Source organism: Malaclemys terrapin, chromosome 19, assembly GCF_027887155.1.
Source record: "Malaclemys terrapin pileata isolate rMalTer1 chromosome 19, rMalTer1.hap1, whole genome shotgun sequence".
Lineage (NCBI taxonomy): Eukaryota > Metazoa > Chordata > Testudines > Emydidae > Malaclemys > Malaclemys terrapin.
Genome location: NC_071523.1, coordinates 9,163,757 through 9,186,724, shown reverse-complemented (window position 1 = coordinate 9,186,724; position 22,968 = coordinate 9,163,757). Strand labels below are relative to the sequence as shown.

General features: G+C 46.9%; 1 protein-coding gene across 9 annotated transcripts in view; it reads left to right on the top strand.

Moving 5' to 3' along the window:
- The window catches only part of KAZN (kazrin, periplakin interacting protein), a 744,475-nt gene that overhangs the window by 644,858 nt on the left and 76,649 nt on the right, over positions 1-22,968 (top strand). For all 9 annotated transcript variants that reach the window (XM_054009195.1, XM_054009194.1, XM_054009192.1 and 6 more), the window contains one exon: positions 22,111-22,247. In XM_054009195.1, coding sequence (XP_053865170.1) covers positions 22,111-22,247 — 137 coding nt within the window. The remainder of the gene's footprint in view (positions 1-22,110; positions 22,248-22,968) is intronic.

Genomic DNA, 22,968 nt, shown 5'->3' with positions numbered 1-22,968 from the left:
TCACCTTTTATGCTTCTTGTAACAGTGACTTTCTTGTATCCTTTATTCCAGGTCTTTATCCCATATGTGTCTTGTCAGGATGAGAGCGTGCTTTAGCTAAAGGCACATCATTATGTAGTTTAAGCCACAAAGTTAAGTTCTGTGTTTAAAAAATAAATACATAACAGAGAGTTGGGAAAATCTTATCAAACTTAATGTGAGTTGAAATGCTTTTGTGGCCTTTGAATTCATTGAAAGCAGCATGTGTCTGTGCGCAGACATGTATGTAGCGGGTCTATCTCTAAACATCTGCTTATGGTGTTGGAAACCCAAACAAAAGAGTATTCTGCTAGCAAGTGAGGACCCAAAAGCACAACTTGCTAGGAGTGGAAAGAGAGAGACCAGCATCGTTTCAATGAGTAAAATGCAAAAAATCAAAACAAAATAGTGGAAAAGAATGAAATGTATAAATAAATCCTTGTGTCAGTTTATAAGACTGCAGCATTGTTAGTAACGTGGAACAGAGGTTGTTTTAAATCTTCATTTTGTCTCAGCAGTGACCCTGTTGTAATCAGAAGCAAACTTTGCGCTTACGTGGTATTTTCCATCCAATGATAATCTTTGACAAAGGCAAGTGGGATCATTCCCACTGTACACACGGGATAAACAGAGGCACTGAGGGGGATAGGCCTCATCTCAAAGGTGCTGAGCGCTCCCCTTTCCCAGGAATGTCAGTAGGACTTGAAGCTGCTCAACATGGCTGAAAAGGCCTGTGAATGGTCAGCACCTGGCAGCTCCCACGGTGATGCTGATGGGCAGATTTCCAGCACCCAAAGGGCTGGGCACCTTTAAAATCCAGTCGCTTACTTTGGCACATTAAAAGGAACCTGGGCTGTCTTGATAGCCCAGCCCTAAATGACTTGCCCTGAATCACACGGCAAGTCTGTGGCAGAGCCAGGAATAGAACCCAAGTCGCCCAGGCCCAAGTGTCATGGTCTAACTGCTAGACAAGCTGCCCGCTCCTAGTGACCGAGTCAGTGAAGAGAGGCTTCTGTCACATTCCTCACTGATTGGCATTGGCTTGCTGCAGGGCTTTGGGCAAAGCTGGTTCCCATTTCCCTGCAGAAAACAGTCAACTAGAAAAAACACCTTTTAAATGTTTCATTGCAAACACCTCTCTCGGTCCAGGAGAGGGCAGGACGGTCAGTTTCAAACCCCTGCAAGGGGGGAAGGTTTGTGTGCGCCCCTCCTAATACGCCCACCAGGTCACATTGGCTTAAGAAGAAGTGACAGCAGCTTAAGATCAGAGTTAGTCATCTCATGAAGGTGACAAAAGCTGTAAGACTCAAAGCATTCTGAATCAGCCAGAAAAGTTATTCCCTGGATCTTTGGCAGTAAGGAGCTGGATCTGGGGCAGGGATTCTGCTCTCCTGTGCGTGTCACCTGTCCATTTCTTTAGGGTAAATTCCACCTAGTGAGTTTCTTGGAATCTCTCCTAAGAAGGCAATCATGGCTTTGTCTGGATTTACCTGCACATTCTGTCCTGTGCATTGGATGACCAGTGGGGAAGGGAGAGGAGAATATTGCATCTTCCTAGGAGTCTCTCCAGCACTGAGCACCGTGGGGCTGGGATCCTGACTGGGGATTCTGGACGCTTTTGTGATATGAATATTAAATAATATGGTGTTCCGAACTGTGAGGCCCCTGTCCTGCAATTGGATCCACCTGAGTGGACCTTTGCACCCATTAGTAGGGCTCCACGTGGGCAAACCTGGCTGTAGTTTCAGGGTCCAAACAATATTTCAAAGCATGAGTTTGGCAACTGCTGTGTAAAGAGTTGGTTGGGTCTCAGATTGGTACCTAGAAGACAGGCATCCAGGTTGTAAAATCTTGCCTAACTTGCCTGTGGATGAATCGGGATCTGCACATCCTGGAGCTGTCCCTCTTTCCCTCTCCCATCAGCACTAAGTTCCCTCTAAACACTTAAAAGAATAGAAGCGGGAGGGTCATTTTACAGGACAGCTGAACCTCCGCGTTCCAGTTTAAAGTATTAATCCCACAATCATCATTCATTGTCATGCATAATACAGAAGGAGCTTGCTTTATTTTTAAGCAAGGTTCTGAAGATTTTTTTTTTTAAAGGGCAACTTAAAGGGTCTAAGCTATTTGAAATGCAACGAGGACTGATGCACAGGTACCACTGTGTGTTGCCACTGTGCTCGATGGCCCCTAGAGGGCGCACTGGGAGCCGGGCCTTTTTCTGGCAGGGCAGAATAGTTCTGCAACACGTATTCTCCAGCACCGGCCGTTAGTTCTTTTGCAGAGCAAGGGCAGTGAGAGATGGTAACAGGCCCCACTACCGGCGGCCAGCACTGTACGCTTCTGTATTTACTAGGTGGCTGGCTGAGCGTGGGCTTGAGCAAAGCTTGCAAAATTAAACAGGAGCGACCGATATTAGTCCGGCGGATCTAATCCTCCAGCTGCCCCTTCCCCTTTTGTCGTGTAAACACGGGTGATGCCAGCGAGGGGAAAGCGATAGCCGAGTGGTTACGGTGTTGGACTGAGGCTTGGTTCAATTTCTGGCTCTGCCACAGATGGCCTGTGTTCCCTTGAGCAAGTCACTTCATCTCTCTGCCCATCTGTACACTGGGGATTGTCACAAAGTGGCTTGCTTGTTGGCTACAGGGCTGGGGCTTAGTCAGCCCTGAGAGGAATCAGGGTATTCCTGAATAAAAGGCATCAGGAAGCTGTAGAAGGGTGTGGTGGAGAGAGTACCTGAACCTGCTAGAAGCTGGAAGCCTGCCAGGAAGCTGGAGAGGTTCAGGAGAAAGCTCTCCATGCAAGAGGGGCCTGGGAGAACTGGGAAGGCCTGCCTGGAATGGCCTGTGGAGAAGGACAGGCTCCAGGCTTGGGGTACTGGGCAGCAGACAGACAGACCCTCAGGGAGGAAGGGGTGAAGCTGGGGTAAGGCGGCGTGAGTTGGTGCTTTGTTTTAAAAGACTCTGTCGGACTGTTGGGAGAGATACTGATCTAGGGTTGGGGCTGGCTGGGCCAGTGTGTGCCTCAGGATTACATCCGTGGGACTCTTGTGGGGAGCCTTGTGGGACGTTTTTCAAGGGGCCATGAAGAGGCCGGACGGCCACCGAGGCAGGGTGATCTCTGGCCACGATAGGGCACTTGACAGGGAGTAAATGGCGACAGCACTACAGGGATAAACTTACTTTCTCCCATCTCTCGTCTATTTAGAGCAGTGGTGCCCAAACCTCACGCCCCAGTCCTCTTACCTCTGTCTGCGCCCGACCGGGACCGGGGCCGTGGCTTCAGGAAGGGTGGGGACATGGACAGGGGTAAGGGGGCGGAGGCCAGAGGCGCGGGGGTGGGAGTGGAGCTTTGGCCAATGGCCAGGGCCAGGAGCAGAGCTGCATGATGCTCTCTCCCTGCCCCTATGGGGGCTGGCCCAGGCTCCAGCCACACACACACCCCGAATGGTCCTCCACGCTCCACTAGGGACGCACGCCCGACAGTTTGGGGACCTCTGATTTAAAGTGTAAGTCCTTTGAGGCAGGAGCTGTACCCTGTTATCCCCACGCACAACGGGACTCTGATCTGAGCTGGGCCATGGTGTTATAATACAGATAATTAATAACTAGCAACAGAGGGTCCTGTGGCACCTTTAAGACTAACAGAAGTATTGGGAGCATAAGCTTTCGTGGGTAAGAACTTCTTGCATACCCACAAAAGCTTATGCTCCCAATACTTCTGTTAGTCTTAAAGGTGCCACAGGACCCTCTGTTGCTTTTTACAGATTCAGACTAACACGGCTACCCCTCTGATAATTAATAACTATTATTATTATAACAACATATGACAAGCAGGATTTTGGACGTCCCCATTTTCATTCCCCGAAAACATTTCAGGTTTTGAAACCCAATGTTGATTTATTTCAGCAGGATATGTTCAAGAAGCCAGTTCGTTGTATGGATAAGAGAGGTCATGGGTATGTTTTCTGCTCAAAGCATTGCAATGGGCTAGCTTGCAGACTGCAGTCGTCCAATTCAACATGTGGTTTGCACATACTGCTTCTTCCAGGACTCTGGCAAGCATAGCATTCAACTAGCTTAGGCGTTGCTTGCACACACCCATATGATCAACAGAATTCCTTTCTGTGAATTTGAACGGAAGGCCTGTCTTTGAGAGAGAGATTTTTCTTAAGTTGCTAATTTCTGTAGGTCAGAATTGGAGTGTCTGTTAAGGTTGCCAATGGGGCCAGAAACGAACCAGATCTAAATACTTCAACAAAAATAGTCCTCTGATCTCTTCCCAAAATCTTATGTCTGCTCCTAGTCCCAGCTTTTCAGTTGTCATGATTTGGCTGAAGTAAGCAAGCAGTTAACAGGGTTAAACTGGATTCCTCACTGAAACTAACCCATCAAAGATAACAGTTAGAGCTGGACAACGTCTTTCACACAATTTTGTTTTGGGGGGGGAAAGACTTGAAAATATTTCTTTTTTCCAAAAATTTGTCACCATTATTGACACGTCCCATTTTTCAGGACATTTCCCACAATTTTTGTTTACCAAATTTTCAACATTTTTGTTTACCCAAGACTACATCTTGTAGCAGAAAAATGGGGCGTTTATAAACAAAACATTTTAAAACCTATATTTATTTTTAAAAGAATCAGTTAAAATATTGTGAGAGACGGGGCTAGTTACGAACCCTGCAAAGTGGAAACAGAAACATTTTACAAAATCTGTTCTGTTTTTCATCTAGCTCCCCAACAGCTTTCCACCAGTTGCTCTCTTCCTCTTAGACGCTTTCCCCTGCTTTCTCTAGTGTTCTCAAATGAGCATTGCATATACCAGCTCTTGCACTAATCAGTTGGTGTTGGACACAATGCCAAGCTGCCAGGTCTGATTTGTGATGACTGTGGTACTCATACACAGTAGAATCATCTCTTTCCTCTGTTTCCCCTGCTATGTTTGGCTGCTCTGAACTGAAGGACAGGCATGCTGTTGAAATGAACTAGATATCAGAGAGAGAGAGAGAGCGCGCACTAGTTCTTGGAGACACTTGTCAGTTTAAATGGGGTGGAGGGTGGGGGCAACTTGAATGGTCAGAGCAGTGTGCTCTGTTGCTGCATCTCAGATGTGGACTGCTACCCTCAACGGTGTCCCTTGCAAACCCATTTGCAAATTACCAAAACTTCATCTGATTTTCTTGACTTCCGCAAGTGTATTCTGCATGTTGCATAAGTCAAGCGTGAAATCATTGACAATGGAATTAAAGTTCTCTGCAGTTGACAGTACGCTTCTCTATTTCCCCACTTTTAACGCATTAATATGTCAAGCACCGTTCTCTAATCCAGGGCAGCAGGAACATAAGGGGATTTGAGCACAAATCATGTAACGTGCCATGGCTGTTTCTCTGGGGTGCTCCTTCTTGCAAGTCTTTAAGGTGGAAGTGTTGCTTGCGTTTGTTTCTGCCCATACCCTTTGACTCTCATTCGCAAATCATCAGCGGCACAAACATTATGATCATCCGCTGTCTTTGGATTTCCCATGAGCAGTGTCTTAAAGCTGTAAACAACCATTCTGGAGAATGAAGTGCTGCAAAATGCACAGAACCCCTGCCTCTGCTGTAGCTGGGACCGTTAGAGGAGGTTTGGTCATCAGATAAAAATAACCAGCAAAACAACTACATTCAGCTAGTCCCATGTTGCTATGTAACAGCTGCCTATGAAGGGCCAGTCTTTTGACTATGTTGGGTGAGCTTGAGTCTCCTGAAGCTACTACACCTTTTCAGGCATTGCTCGTTAATGTTCAGAATGAATAAATCAATTCCATTGGTGGGCAGTTATAGTGAAAACCTTTTTAAATATACTGTGTTTCAGGGAGTTATTTTGTAATGTGATTTCTGCAGAAAATGCCCCATGGGGCTGCAAGGACCTTTAGGTATGTCTACACTACACACTAAGCCCAGGCTCTGTCTGAGGTTTGAGCCCAAGCCCCCTTCTGTCCACACACAAATCAGTCTAGCTCGGGTCAGCAAGCACTCAAGAGCCTGGTCCTAGGGATCAGAGCCTGAGTCCTGTTGTTTTTTCGGGTCCAGGCCTTGTCATTCTGCAGTGTGAGTGCAGCTTAAGCCACAGATCTGAGCCAGAAGGTCTGCAGTATGGACGCGTTAGCATGGCAGTGAGACTGGATCCAGCAATTGCAAGCCCTGGTTTCCAGTGCAGTGTGGAGGCTTAAGCGCAGGTGTGAAAACACCGAGCCCATAAGCCCACAGACCCAGTTTACAGTGCTGTGTAGACATACCCTTCATGGTCTATGCTGCACTGTGACCTCTCGCTGTTTAAAATTCTGTCTGTGTATGGCAGTTGTGTAATGTACTTGCATGAGCATTAGCTCTTGAGTCTTGCTCATGTCCGGCTCTGCCGCCACCCACAGGGGAGGGATAACTCAGTGGTTTGAGCATTGGCCTGCTAAATTCAGGGTTGTGAGTTCAATCCTTGAGGGGGCCATTTAGGGATCTGGGACAAAAAAATAGTTGGGGATTGGTCCTGCTTTGAGCAGGGGATTGGGCTAGATGACCTCCTGAGGTCCCTTCCAACCCTGATATGCTATGAACTTCGATGAACTCCACCCTCATGTGGGCTCAGAAGAGCATTAATTCCTATGGAAACTATTTTGGGTTGCTTGTATTTGACTTGTTTTGTGCGTGTTGCATTCTCGGCTAGTAGGGAAAAGTGTGCGTGAGAGACGGAGACAGAGAGAACTTTGGCTGCCACTGACACAAGCAATATTCGCACAACATATAGGGACGCCCCCAGTGCCTCCTGTGCAGAATCGGGAGACAGAGAATGAGGACCCAGTTTGATATTTACGGATTTAATGAGAGAGAGAGACAACAGTGGGAGCGTCTTTAATTGGGAAGTAAATCAGCATTCCTTTCAAAAGGTGTTTGGGGAGGCATCTCCAGCAGTTAGTCTTATGGGAAACAACCTACAGGGCTCCTCCCTCACCATAACTCAACCCCACCACCCTCAAAGTCCTTCCTGTGTTGTTAAATAGAACAGAATTCAGGAGAGTTGCTAATGGAGGATATGGAATCTTTCACTAGGTCACAGGTTCAAGCCCAGGCCAGAAAGGACTGGAAGGAACCATTGTTTGGTGGTGGTTGTGAAGTGACATTTGTTCACCATCATGCCTCACGTCCTTGTTGACCGCCTCCAAAGAGGCCACGGACTGAAGCTGAGCTCCTCTGATAGTGGTCCGTCCAGGCGAAGGTTGGAGTCAGAGATGAAAACCCAATTGGATTGTCCTCAAGCCAACTCCAGATTATTCCCTTCGGTGTATCTTCTAGTGCTTTCTTATCGGTCACTAGCAATGAGCCATTGTCAGGATTGTGCTGGATTGTACCTGCTCTCTGAACTCCTGGAGGACTCCCCTCTCTTCAGCTGTCAATCCAGGGCCTTTCATCAACCCCAGCTTCACTTGAAAGATTAAATATTTATACTGGGTTGTTTGTTTGTTTTCTGGAAAGCAACGTGTGTAGCTAGCTACAGATTATATGCCCATAAGAGCTGCTTCCCCCTTCCTTTATGACGTCTCTTTGTAACTTTGCTTCCCTGAGAGGCTGAGATAAAATGAAACCGATTTGTTGTACATGTAGAGTCTGTAGCAGTCGTTTCCATGGCAACTGTATCCAGGAGAACACTGCTCTCTTTCTTGTGGGAGGTTTTGGTGCGTCAGATAGCGCAGGTAGTTTAATTAAAAAAAATTTTAAAACACCCCAAAACCTTTCAGTCTTCCCCTGGGATGGATTCAAGTGGATAGGACAGAGTAAGCGAGTAACTTACTCACTTCACCCTTAAATCAGCACTCGTTCACAAGCAATGGTCAAGACCTAAATTGTTTCTGGTTACTGGCCAATCTCTGCACTTGCAAGATTTGTTATCCCCGTGAGATAAACTTTTCCCACTGGGGTGGTGGTGAAGAAGTCCTTTTGTCTCCAGTTAACTCTTATTCGCAAGGGGTTTCAAAGACAGACAAAGCAGGGATGGATTGTGCTGCAGGATGCGAGCATGAAGGAATGGAAGGAGTTTCTTTCGCGAGTCTAGGATTCACAAAGGTGCTGGATTTGACAGTCCTTCAGAGCAGGATGAGTTAAAACCAGGAGGAACCTGCAAACTGAGATGATAATATGCTAGGAAATGCTGCACAGGCAACATCAGTGAAGTACTTCTCCATCAGTGTCTCTCACCCTGACAATAGACTTACCAGCTCTAGGAGGAGTTAAATCTTTGTGGTCCGTTCAACCCTTGGTGCCTCTGCTGGGATTGCCAAGAAGGAGTTCAATCAAGAGTTGTGATTTTTTTCCCCTGTCTCAAAAATCCCACAAAAAAGAAACAAACTCAGGACGATGTTCCATCTCACACCACCTTCCTGTCCTGGGCTCACCGTATGACCTTAATATTTTGGACCAGTCATGGAGCTAAATAATAGAACAGTCCCACAGCTTCTCGGAGACATTTTTCACTTTTTTTCCCTTGTGTGGCTCCAGGTGCCTGTGATCATATAGATCAAACCAGATTTCTGCGGAGACTATGATAGGCTTAGCAGCCTGTAATCTGTCAAGTCCATCTGAAACTTTCTTCAATTAGTTTTGTAAATTCAGAGCCTCTCCATAGATTCCCTTGTGTGTAAAATATGTGCTCTGTTCTGCACATTCTCCTCCTCCCCAGTTTCAAGGGATTCATGGGAGTTGGATGCAAAGGGAACGACACCAGCTTCTTCGGAGTTCCACCAAACTTCTCAGGCTGGAAATCGGGGGCAGATTTTCAAGTGAGGGTAATTAGCCATTGGAAAAAATCATGAAAGGTTGTGGTGGATTCTCCATCACTGGCAATTAATAAATCAAGATGGGATGTTATCCTAAAAGAGCTGCTCTGGTTCAAACAGGAATTACTTCAGGTAAGTTCTGTGGCCTTTGTTATGCAGGAGGTCAGATTAGATGATCACAATGGTCCCTTCTGGCCTTAGTCTATGAATAGAAAGGGTTAAAAGTAATAGAGAGTTTGGAAAAAGAGATGACCCTTCTCTAACTACTGGGGGTTGAGAAGACCCTTTTCCTGCAGGCCAATTATCCAATAACTGCCTTCTGTGGGATTTCCGTCCCCTGAAGCAGCTGTATTGGCCATTGATGGAAACGGGATGTGGAACAGGATGGACCACTGCTCTGATTCAGTATGATCCTGTTTTCAGCCAGCTATTCACCTGGGTTTACCCTTCGGATTGGTCTACGAGATCGACGCTGCTGCAATCGATGCAGCAGGAAGACCTGCTAAATCGATGGCAGAGCGCTCTCCGGTCCACCCCAGGACTCCATCTCTCCGAGAAGAGTAAGGGAGGTCGACCAGAGAGCGTCTCCCGGCAACGCAGCACAGTGAAGACACCAGGGTAAGTCGACCTAAGCTACGTCGACTCCAGCTACGTCATTCACGTGGCTGGAGTAGCGTAACTTACGTCGACTTACCCCCGTAGTGAAGACAAGCCCTTAGCAATGACATTCCTGCACTCCCGATGGCAGAGTCATGCCGTTATCCTTCTAAACGGCCCTGCAGAACAAAGCCTCAGCGCCTGCCCTCATCGAAAATTAGTACAAGTAGCATCATGGGCAAAATAGATGCTGGGATGCGCTAATTAGCACCACCAATAATGGCTGCTCTTGGAAAACCAACTCTTTCAACCGCTCTGTTCTGCAGTCTGTGGGGCTTGGCTTTCATTGGCAAGGTGACACTAATTTTTCCTCCTGCGGCTTCCTTGGGGGAAGGCTGCAGTTCGGGGCTCCGGCGCTGCAGCCCGTGTCCATTCTCAGTTCAGTTTTGTTTTGCTTGGGGGGGGATCATGGAAATTGACATGGGACCTAATTAAACAGCGACAAGCAGAGAGGCATTTCCATGCAGTTAATCAGAGCGACTGGCCAGAGGAGCTAACCCAACAATCACTATCCGCCAGGAAATGCCTGGCCTGGAGCTCGCTATTTGCTATTTATAAACCCTGGCAATGTGTTTTGTGTTTTGTTATTTTTTTAAAGAAGAAAATAAAAAATTTCTTTAAAAGTGAATTGATTATGTCTGGAAGAGTTACGAACCGAACCGCATGTTGCCATGGATACGCTGCTGTTTACCTATTGGTCTCTTCCTGTGGGCAGCTACTGCCCTTTGACAAGTGAGGAAGGGGTAGGTCTAAGTGGGGAGCCCCAGCTGCGCCACAAAGCCCGCAAGGGTTTTGCAGACAGGGTTTCCCCCTGCACCTTTCCACCAGTGCCAAGCCTGTGTACCTTTACCCAGGACACTGCCCCCTTTGGAATTCCCAGCCTATGGGCCAAGGGATCTAGGCACCCAGGTCCCTTTGAAATCCAGTGGCAGTTGAGTGCCTAATTCCCTTAGACACCTTTGAAAAATCCCATCCCAAGGGCCTGATCTTGCAAACATTTGCTGCCCTGACTACTGTTGCAGTCAGTGGTAATGCCCTTGCTAGTAAGCAGTGCCCCCCATGGCGTTGGCAGGATTGGGCCCTAGTGGAGAAGCCAGGAGGAGAACAAGCCACTCAAGAGGCCCCTAGGTTTCAAAGGGATAGGAGCACAATAAAAACACTTTCTAGCCCATGTTGCTAGCAGAAGCAACCCATTTGCCAGCAGGTGCTGTATCCGTCAGATCACATAGCACATCGAGGTCTGCGTATCCCTCACCTGCTCGCTCTCCCCCCCACCCCCAGCAGCACTATATGCAGCTTATGGCACCCCATGCCCTGCGAGCTAAAGAATTGTGGTGCAAAAGTAATCACAGATTCGTCAATTTTTAATCACTTTGGGGAATGGGTTTTAAAGCTGCACTGGAATTTACCACCGTCTTATAGCTCATAAATAATAGCATGTCAGATTTCCACGCTAGCGCCGTCTGTAGCCCTGCTATGAATTTAAAGTGGCTGCAAGTTTTATGATCGGCCTGGCGTACTTGCCAATATTCGCTATGCCTAGGGAGGGGACTTAGCTTAAGACAAATTTTGTTTCTCTTGAGTGTGAACGGCATGCTGATGGGACACCTGGCGTTAAAGGAATCTCTTAGCGAACTGGGGCTCTTTTCAGGAACTGAGAAACGCTCTGTTCTGAATAGCGGCAAAGAGACCGAGTCTAGCAAAAATGAACTGGGGAGCCCTCTGCTGGCCATAACAATGATGATGACGGGTCCTTCTCTTCTGCATTCTGCTTATCAGAGCAAGGGAGTTTTAAACTGTGGGGAACATTGTTAGTGTAGCTGCTTAATGGAGAGCCCTCCCACACTGCATGCTTTCGTGTTTAATGGAGGCTAAGGAGTTATGGGACGCTGAATTTTTATTAGCGCTGGCTGCTGGCGCTTGCTGTGTTGCTGCTCTGAAAGCTGGATCCAAGGTCATGCCGGGGACATAGTCAAGGGAAGCTACTTCTTAATTTGTGAGGCAAGAACATGCCTGAATTTTGGCAATGGGGAGCTGCAGGAGCGGGCTTCGCTTTAAAGAATTGCTGATGCATTGTTCTAAAATAATTGGACCAGAATCCTAGAGACGGAGACGGATACGTTTTTGGCAGCCATTCAAGCCGGGAATCTGTATTTTGCCTTTGGCTCCTCTCTTTCTGATAGGCCAAGCCAGATGCCTCCCAAGCTGTGGGGCAAATCCAGATCTAAATTTTGCAACCTGATATCATCCATAATAAAAGCGAATGCAATGTGGGACTGAAATCCTGTTGCGTGCCGAGTCTGTGTACCCTTCCCGTCCTCGCTGCTCGTTGGGATCTTAATTTGGGTGTAACCGAAACTTGGCTCCCCCATATGTATCCCCCTCTTCTTGTTTGGATTTTCAAGTAATGCTACAGTCCTGCACTGGGAGCATCATCAGGCAGCCAAGGGTTGGCCTTTCTGATGTCACCAAGGCTGCCCTGTCTCATCTCATCCTTGAACAGAATGGGCCAGATACAGGGTAGGGGAGTCTAAGGCCATGTCTACACTACCTCTTATACCGACATAACTTATGTCGCTCCGGGGTGTGAATACGCCACTGCCCTGAGCAACATAACTTACACTGACCTAAGCGCCGATGTGGATAGCACTGCGTGAGCAGGAGCGTTGCTTGAAGGTACTGGAGTCCAGGTACTGGAACTATAGGCATGTTGAGATGAATAGCATCGTTCAGAGCAGGAGCAGAGCCCTTTTAAAAAGAGAGATGTCTGTTCTGCTTAGGACTTTGGGGGGCGCTTTTCTTGGACAATGCGCACAGCAAGTTCTGTCTGAAAATCTGCAGCCAGCTCGCTCTGAGCATTACCTCATGGTTGGCATCCCAGCCTAGGAGGGAATCTCCATTCATCAGATCAGCCTTCCCCTTATATTTCTGCTGAGATGAAAACCGCACACATGACAAGCTAATAATTCTGCTGTCTCCTGTAAGCCACTGGCTCTCGTTGCATTGCTTACTGTCGAAAACTTGCCAGGAATATTTGCGAGGTTCTCAAGCACTCCTTAAAATTACACCTACAGTATGTGTGACTTGTTTCACTCCAAAGGTGAAATTTAGCCCTGTGCAGGGGCCAGCATGATGCTTGTGAACCACTTAAGCCCTGTTTTGAGGGCTAATAATGCATAGGTTTAGTGCTGTCTCTCTGCCCAGAGGTGAATTTCTCCCTGTCTTTCCTTCAAAACTTGGCTCTGGCTTACTAACATCATCAGTGCCCTGGGAGCTTGAATAGTGGGAGCTAAAGGCAGAGAAGACCTATACGGGAGAAAGGATGGGCTTGTGCTTAAGACATCAGGTTGTCACTCAAGAAATCTGAATCCACTCCCACCTCTGCCACAGACTCCCTGTGTGACTTGGGTCAAGTCCCCAATTCCCTATCTACAGAATGGGGACAATAATCTGTCCTCTCCTGGGTACTAGAACTGTCAGATCTTTGGGGCAGGGACTGTCTCTTTCTATTTGTACAATGGGGATTCGGTCTGGGTTGGAACCTCCAGGTGCTCCTATTATCTGAATAAGAAAGAACAGAAGGTCGCATAGTTTTAAGTTCCCTCTAGCGCAGCAGGCTATCAAGGGCCGCACAGGTGTGCAGTCACTGGGCCTGGACTGGAGAGGACAGACATAGTGGGTGTGCAGGGCTGTGGTGGGGCTGCCACTGCTGGGGAGAGGCACCTCTCCCCCAGCCTCGGGCTGCTGTAGTGGGAGAGGGCTGGGGGGAGTCCTCTCTCCTCACTGCAGCCCTGGAGCAGCCTGCACCCCAAACCCCTCATCCCTGGCCCCACCCCAGAGACCGCATCCCCAGCCAGAGCCCTCATCCCCCTGCATCCCAACCCCCTCCCCCAACCTGCACCTCATCCCCGGCCCCACCCCAGAGCCCGCACCCCCAGCCAGAGCCCTCATCCCCCTGCATCCCAACCCCCTCCCCCAACCTGCACCTCATCCCCGGCCCCACCCCAGAGCCCGCACCCCCAGCCAGAGCCCGCACCCCAACCTCCTGCCCCACCCCAGAGTCCACACCCTTAGCCAGAGCCCTCATCCCCCCCATACCTCAATCCCTTGCCCCACTCCTGAGTCTCCTCCCTGTACCCCGAACCCCTCATCCCTGGCCTCAGCTGGAGCCCTCATCCTCTACACCCCAACCCTCTGCCCTAGCCTGAGTCCCCTCCCTTCACCCCGAACCCCTCATCCCCCCGCATACCAACCCCCTGACCCAGCTCTGAGTCCCCTCCCTGCACCTCATCCGCAGCCCCACCCCAGAGCCTGCACCCCCAGCCAGAGCCCTCACCCACACCCCAACCCTCTGCCCCACTCCTGAGCCCCCTCCCACACTCCCACCATTCATCACCTCCATACTGGTGCACATGACAAAATTCATTCCACATATGGATGTAAAAAATTAGAGGGAACATTGCCTCTCAGCCAGTAGGATTGTGACCTTTAGGATATTCTCTGCTACCGTACCCTGTCTAGTTTTCAGTGACTCAAGTAATGGGACTTCCTCCGCTTGGGAGACAACTCTTGTGTTGTGGAGTTGTAGACACAAGACCACCCTGTCTAGCACCATCCTGTAGGGGATTTTCCATCACGCCGAGGTACATTGAAGTCCTGAAGCTTGGCACGGCATCACTTTAACAAACTCAAACTGGCCTGTTGCACTGTGAAAGTCCTTCTGGCTCCCTTTTATTAGATAAATATGGCATTAGATGCTTTCTGCACTGAGTATTTGCCTAAGGTGTTCTGTCTCATAGACGGTTTGGTGAGATTTCTCTGCAATGATGGTTCTGTTCCCAGATCTGTACTACCCTCAGGTCTTTGTGACTTTAAACAGAGCTTTGCAGTAGTAGGTAATTACAGCAAACGTCTTCCCCCCACCCCACCCCACCCCCCGGCATTGCTGCCCTGTCTGCTGCCTTGTCAAGTTGTCGATCTATTTCAATAAATTTGGTAATTAAAGCTGCTTCTAATCTGCCACGTGCGTGAGCCGGAATAATGCACCATGGAAATCTTCTCCAAGAGAGAAGACGGCACACATCAGAGCGGCTGCTGGGCTGGTCATCGGCTCTGAGGCATTTTCTCATCTTAGTGTGTGAGCAAGGGAGAGAGTCGAAAATGTTTCCTTCCCAAGCGCTGCCTCTGATACTGCTGCTGCTCCACCATAGTCGTTGTGGATCGTATACCAGCCTGTGAGAACTGGGTTCTAATCCCATGTCTGCTGGATGCTTCCCCCAGGCAATTCCCGTATCTCCTCGGTGCTTCTGTAAGGTTTTGATGATCCTGGCCCTACCTCAGAGGTTTGTTACGAAGCTCAACTGGCTGTTTCTAAAGGGCTGTGAGATCCCAGGAGGCAAGGGGGAGCTAGAAGTGCTCGCTGATTGTTTCAGCTTGGCTGGGTCTCCTACTGCCTTGGGATTTTGCCACCAATAACCCTGTCTGCCATTACACCAGCCTCATTACCCTAGGTATGCGATGCACAACAGGATTTCTGGCAGGCCAAACGGGCCCAATAGTGATGGGGACTGAAGCAAAATCCCCCTGATCTTTGTGGGGTGGTGACGTGAGCAGCCCCAAGTTTAGACAAGACAAGCCTGAACATGTAACTGCTGAGCAAGCCCAAACAAGTAAATGCTGGAACAACTAACCATTGCGAATATGTTTATAGTAAATAAGGGAGGCAGAAACCAACCAAACTAATGATTGTGAATATGTTGATCGTGAACAAAGTATGCACAAACACCCTGTATTGATAAGCCTGCCTTAATGCAGTCTGCACAGCGATTGGTCTTTTCATGCAAGTATAGGTGTTGGTAGCTAGGAAAGATGATCTATGCTGTGTGGTGTGGGACATGAGTTGGAATTGTGGGATCATCCCTTACACCCCCTGCGTCCGGGCCTTGCCAGCATGGGCAAAGAGCTGTTACTCCCTAATAATGTAACCTGAGTGCCAAGCTGGAGTCAAACCAAGCTTTTTGGATCCCAGAGAACTGGTTGAGGTGTTCTAGATAAGCCGAGTGGAAAGGTCTCGGGGGACTCCAATTAGGGGTGTTAAAAATATGAGCACAGATCTGAAGTTTGTTCTGTTCGACCTGATGCTGTTCATTAATCTCTGCAGGCTGGAGGATGCCTGGCAAGGGGGCAGTCTCTCCAGCACACCAAGCCATAAAATTGGAATCTTCTTCCTGGCAACAAAATTAGCTCTCCTGTTTTCTCGCTCTCTCCCCCTGTGCGCAGGGTGCACCCTGTTGCTAAGGTTGCCCGGTGCGTCCTTAGTTCTGGCACTTCCTAACTTTCGAGTCCTTGACTTTGCAACCTTCATAATGTTTTTGTGTATGTGATAAATATATATATATTGCCTGCAGCTTGTTCAGTGGCACCTCAGCGAGATATTTGTCCTCTGATGTATGCCCTTGGCACTTTTGTGTGTGTGTTTTTATTATTTATTTTTTTAAGGAGTTTGCTGATCATATCACAGAATCGCTTGCAAAGGAAAAAAAAGTTTATTTGCCAAATGGTTAGCAGAGCTGCTGCAGTGAGCTCTGCTTGGAACACGATAAATACATTTGTGCGTAGCGGTCTTCTCTGCAAGCTCAGCCGGTCGAGAGATCTATTAAATGATAAGCGGAGATTCTGCTCTCTGTGTGTGGGGTGGGCACACTGGAAGACGATAGATCAGTGTACGTGTACCAACCCTCTCCACGAGCTCCATCTGTAGCGAGAGGTATTCAGCGGTCTCATTCGCTGGACTTGTAACACATACATTCTGTTTTTAGCACCGTTCTGATCTACTGCCTCCTATGTGCAGAATCAGAGTCCTACAGTGATTTGGGTTGGGAAAATACCTTCTCATGGCTTACGTGGGACCCTCCTCCTGCACTGTAGCAGGATGGACTCAACTATTTCCGACTCATCCCTGATGGTATCCGGGCTAATCGTTGGATGTTCCCGTGATAGAACAACCACCATTTGCATCTCATTCCATCTCTTGAACCAATACCATTATCCACATTTTCCCTTATATTTAGAATCATAGACTCATAGACTTTAAGGTCAGAAGGGACCATTATGATCATCTAGTCTGACCTCCTGCACAACGCAGGCCACAGAATTTCACCCACCCACTCCTATATCAAACCTCTAACTTATGTCTGAGTTATTGAAGTCCTCAAATCATGGTTTAAAGACTTCAAGGTGCAGAGAATCCTCCAGCAAGTGACCCGTGCCCCACGCTGCAGAGGAAGGCGAAAACCCCCCAGGGCCTCTGCCAATCTGCCCTGAAGGAAAATTCCTTCCCGACCCCAAATATGGCGATCAGCTAAACCCTGAGCATGTGGGCAAGACTCATCAGCCAGACACCCAGGAAAGAATTCTCTGTAGTAACTCAGATCCCACCCAATGTAATATCCCACCACAAGTCATTGGGCATATTTACTGCTAATAGTCAAAAATCAATTAATTGCCAAAATTAGGCTATCCCATCATACCACCCCCTCCATAAACTTATCAAGCTTAGTCTTGAAGCCAGATATGTCTTTTGCCCCCACTTGGAAGGCTGTTCCAGAACTTCACTCCTCTGATGGTTAGAAAACTTCGTCTAATTTCAAGTCTAAACTTCCTGATGGCCAGTTTATATCCATTTGTTCTTGTATCCACATTGGTACTGAGCTTAAATAATTCCTCTCTCTCTCCCTGGTATTTATCTCTCTGATATATTTATAGAGAGCAATCATATCTGACCTCCTCCTGACAAAGCCCTGGCTGGGATGATTTAGTTGGGAATTGGTCCTGCTTTGACCAGGGGGTTGGACTAGATGACCTCTTGAGGTCCCTTCCAACGCTGATATTCTATGATTCTATATCTCCCCTCAGCCTTCTTTTGGTTAGGCTAAACAAGCCAAGCTCTTTGAGTCTCCTTTCATGAGACAGGTTTTTCATTCCTCAGATCATCCTAGTAGCCCTTTTCTGTACCTGTTCCAGTTTGAATTTATCCTCCTTAAACATAGGAGACCAGAACTGCACACAGTATTTCAGATGAGGTCTCACCAGGGCCTTGTATAATGGTACTAACACCTCCTTATCTCTACTGGAAATACCTCGCCTGATGCATCCCAAGACCACATTAGCTTTTTTCACGGCCATATCACATTGGCGGCTCATAGTCATCCTGTGATCAACCAATACTCTGAGGTCCTTCTCCTCCTCTGTTACTTCCAACTGATGCATCCCCAGCTTATAACAAAAAATCTTCTTAATCCCTAAATGCATGACCTTGCACTTTTCACTATTAAATTCCATCCTATTACTATTATTCCAGTTTACAAGGTCATCCAGATCTTCCTGTATGATACCCTGGTCCCTCTCTGTATTGGCAATACCTCCCAGCTTTGTGTCATCCGCAAACTTTATTAGCACATTCCCACTTTTTGTGCCAAGATCAGTAATAAAAAGATTAAATAAGATTGGTCCCAAAACCGATCCCTGAGGAACTCCACTAGTAACCTCCTTCCAGCCTGACAGTTCACCTTTCAGTACGATCCGTTGTAGTCTCCCCTTTGACCAGTTCCTTATCCACCTTTCAATTTTCATATTGATCCCCATCTTTTCTGATTTAGCTAATAATTCCCCATGTGGAACCGTATCAAATGCCTTACTGAAATCGAGGTAAATTAGATCCACTGTGTTTCCTTTGTCTAAGAAATCTGTTTCCTTTTCAAAGGAGGAGATCAGGTTGGTTTGGCACGATCTATCTTTTGTAAAACCATGTTGTATTTTGTCCCAATTACCATTGACCTCAATGTCCTTAACTACTTTCTCCTTCAAAAAATTTGCCAACACCTTGCCATACTACAGATGTCAAACTAACAGGCCTGTAGTTACCCGGATCACTTTTTTTTCCTTTCTTAAAAATAGGAACTATGTTAGCAATTCTCCAGTCGTACGGTACAACCCCTGAGTTTACAGATTTATTAAAAATTCTTGCTAATGGGCTTGCAATTTCATGTGCCAGTTCCTTTAATATTCTTGGATGAAGATTATCTGGGCCCCCCGATTTAATCCCATTAAGCTGTTCGAGTTAACCTGATTTTCCACTCTGCAACTTGAGCCTTTGGGACAGGGACCGTCCTTTTGTTCTGTGTTTGTGGAGCGCCTACCACCATGAGGTCCTGGTCCTTCACTGGAGCTCCTGGGTGCTACAGTGATGCAAATAATAACCAATGCAGATGGAACATGTAGTAATTATTAATAAGAATAATGTATCCCTGTCCTTTATATAACATATAAATGGAGATTTTACTTATACCGAAGTTGCTCTCTGGAAGGGAGGGCAGGAAGCGGAGACCAATTGCATGGTGAAAATTCATGCAAGAAGCTAACAGCTTCTCCACACTCAGCGTGAGCTACAGATGGGTCTCTCATACCATCTCCCAAGCATTGCTGGATTCAGATTCCAGCTCTGACTCATCTCAAGCTGCCTCTGAAGCTGTTCTGCCCTGGAAGAGATCACCAAGGCTTGTAATTATTAGAAGAATAAAAAGATGAGGACTGATTGCTGCTTGTAGCCATCAACACCAAGCCTGGCCAGGAACTGAATTGGAGGAGTGAGGGGAAACTACTGGCAGTTTGGCTCATTAACTAATATTCCCCTGATTTATTATGTCATTATTTGGCCTTGTTTTTTCTATGTTCCATACAGTATTTATAAGGCAAAAAATTCCACCCCCGCAAATGAGCATCTAGAAAACAAATAGGGAGAAAATAAGTGGATTTTAATGTAATCTAAAGCAAAAGTGTTGTGGTGGTGTTTTCTTTGTTCTCTCCCCCGTTCATTCTCAAGCCAACATGATTTCAAACGGCCGCAGAGTTTTTGTAATGTAAACTTTTCGATTTTTATGGCCAGAAGGCGTATGAGGTCATCTGGTCTGATCTCCTCTATAATAAAGACCATTGAATTTAACCCTGTTGCTCCTCTATCAAGCCCAATGGCTAAAGCATCAACCAGAAAAGCCTCCAGTCTTGCTTTGAAGACATCAAGGGATGGCGAATCCACCACTTCCCTTGGTAGTTTTGTTCCGATCACTAATCATCCTCACTGTTCCAAGTGTGTGCCCAATTTCTCATTTGGATTTGTCGGGCTTTAACTTCCAGCCATTGGGGCTTGTTCTGCCTTTCTCTTCTGTAAGACCTGGTATTTTCTCCCCGGTAAAAGAAGCAGCTCATGTTTTTAGATCCAGAAGTCCCAGGTTCAATCCCTGCAGATGTCTAGGTATACTTGGTCCTGTTTCAGCGCAGAGGGATGGGGATGCATCTTGAGGTCTCTACCAACCCTACATTACTATGGCCTGGTCTACACTACCGTGGTAAATCGATCTAACTTACGCAACTTCCGTTACGTGAATAATGTAACTGAAGTCGACATAGTTAGATCCACTTACCGCGGTGGCGACACTGTGCCGTGTCGACGGGCGAGTATCTCCCGTCGATTTCCCTTACACTTCTCGGGGAGGTGGCATACACAAATCGATGGGAGAGTGCTCACCCATCGATTTATCTTGTCTTCACCAGACCCGCTAAATCGACACTCACTACATCGATTGCAGCAGTTTCGATCCAGCTGCAAGTGTAGACATGCCCTAAGATTCTTTGAGCCAGTCAGGAGCATTGTAATGTGAGCATGTTTATATGAACGATCAGAACCCTTGGCTCTGCAATATTAGGCTAGAAGATTCATGGGCACGAGTTTGCTTGTGAGATTCCTGGCACTTCCTACTTCTGATTGGACTGAAAGTATCACAAGAACCCCCTTTATCATGGCATGTCTTTCTGTTTGCACTCTGATCCTGACTTCTTTTTCCACCTGTAATCTGTGGAACAAGCCAAGCAATGTACTTTCTCCAGTATTCTCCTATTCCCGCTCAGACGTACGTGTTTCGTTCCTCCCACCACGAAGCACTACTAGGACAGCACTACTTCTCTGAGCTGGTACAGGAGGGCTTGGGGAAATGAAGTGAACTGGTGAGAAGTCGGCACTCATTTTCTGCTACTCCCCATCAGCTTGCTGCATTGTAACTTAACAGGAGGTGGGAAGATTAAGAGCCATAACAAACGCTGTGATGTCTCAGTGTTGTGGTGTTTGTAATTTACATTAGTTTGTGAGCAAAGAGGAAATACCCTGTTTATTTAGGGTCAACCTCCCTGCCCTTTGGTCTCCCTTCCTCAGTTTCTTATTCTGTTTCACTCAGGCACCCCAAATATCTCCTGTTCCTCCTCCTTGAAAGAGGCTTGATGGGCTGTAACACGATGGGTGACTTATTTTTGCAGTAACGAGCAGAAGGGAGCACTCTGCCAAGCACAGGAACATGCCTGCTGTGAAATGCCTGTAGCCTGACATTTTGGAGATGAAAAATCTCAAATGCTTTTTTCCCCACCCCCCTGGTTTTGTTCTGTAATTGGAATTTGAAAATCAGCCGGGTGTGATTATTCCATCCGAATGGGTCGTGCTGCCCTGCTGTCTCAGGTTGAATTGGGCTTGGAAGGTATGACCAAATTCTGATCTGCATTGCACCAACATTGGGTTCAGTGGAACTGCTCTGGATTTGCACCAGCGTAGATGAGATCAGAACCTAGCCCCTGGACTGTCGTTTCAGAGCTTGGTTATTTTCTTTAATTGCAGTTGGCATAGAGATGGAATGCCAAATCCAAACCTCTTCAGACTTGATGGGTGAAACCTTGGCCCCGCTGTGAAGCCAGTGGGAGTTTTGTCACCGAGTTCAGTGAAACCAGGATTCTATCTTGTGGTTCTAGGGTTAGCTATAAACTTGGCATGGTTCCATCTCCAACCTAGAAGGAAACTTGGCATAATCAGTAGAGGAATTTCCTGCCATCCGGCGTGGATTGCACTGAATAACACTGAGTTCATGCTTAAAAAATAAAGGCATTTTCTTCTGGCAGACAGGTGCATTTGAAAGACTCCAGAACTGTAAATGATCAGACCAGTTCTTAAAATCTAGTAGGATTGGTCACTACCAACACCACTGTTTCTTTGTTAAGTTACAGAGCATTGAAAATGACATTGGTTTTGGCTGTAGTAGACCGGTAACATTTTAGATTAAAAATAGCATAGGTCTTTTCTTTTTTAGATCAAATTTAGGCCACAATCCATCAAAGCACTTCAACACATCCTTGTCCTAAGCACATGAATAGGCTCACTGAAATAAATTGGGCTAGCCATGTGCTTAAGTTCTCTGCTGGATAAGGGCCTTAGTTTCCAACCGTGGAAAGAGGCATTCATAATACATGGATATGGGGATATGGACTGGTGAATTTACAGATATCCCTAGCATAGATCAGGCTCTGATGCCATTTGCATCATTCAGCGAACTATGGCAGAGCGTCCGCGGCGGTTCCTATGCACGCTAATTATCACAGGAAAATCAGGAGTTCAGAATCCTTCGTAGAATTGTAGTTGTCCTGTGTTTAAAATAAGCCCAGAGTGTTTGGAGAGATTGAGATGTGACTCTCTGAATGTAGAGAAGAGCCCCATTTCCTGTCTCTGACCTTGAGCTGTAACTGTGTTCTTTCCTGCAGCCATGAAGGCAGATCGAAAACGTTTGAAAGCAGAGAAGACAGACCTGGTAAGCCAAATGCAACAGCTCTACGCCACGCTGGAGAGCCGGGAGGAACAGCTACGTGACTTCATCAGGAACTACGAGCAACACAGAAAAGTAAGCTCCTGCATAGCCTGTCCAGAATTATCAGACACAGATGAACATGTTATGTTGGGGAAGAGTCAAAACCGCTTTTGTTAAGGAAAATCATGCCTCACCAATCTATTAGAATTCTTTGAACATGTCAACATTCATGTGGACAAGGATGATAAAATTGATGATAACGTTCTTGGATTTTCAGAAAGCCTTTGGCAAGATCCCATGCCAAAGGCTCTTAAGTAAAGCAAGCAGTCATGGGATAAGAAAGAAGATCCTCTCATGGATCAGTAACTGGCTAAAAGATAGGAAACAAAGGGTAGGACTACATAGTCAATTTTCATAGTTTAGAGAGGTAGATAGCGGGGTCCTCCAAGATCTGTACTGGGACCAGTGCTGTTTAACATCTTCATAAATGATATGGGGAAAGGGATAAAAAGTGAAATGACAAAGTTTGCAGATGATACAAAATTAGTCAAGACAGTTAAGTCCAAAGCTGACTGCAAAGAGCTACAAAGGGATCTCACAAAACTGGGTGACTGGGCAACAAAATGGCAGATGAAATTCAGTGTTAAATGCAATGTTAATGCACATTGGAAATCATAATCCCAAGTATACCTACAAAATGATGGGATCTAAATTAGCTGTTACCACGCAAGAAAGAGATCTTGGAGACCTTGTGGATAGTTCTCCAAAAACATCCACTCAATGTGCAGCACCAGTAAAAGAAAAGCTAACAGAA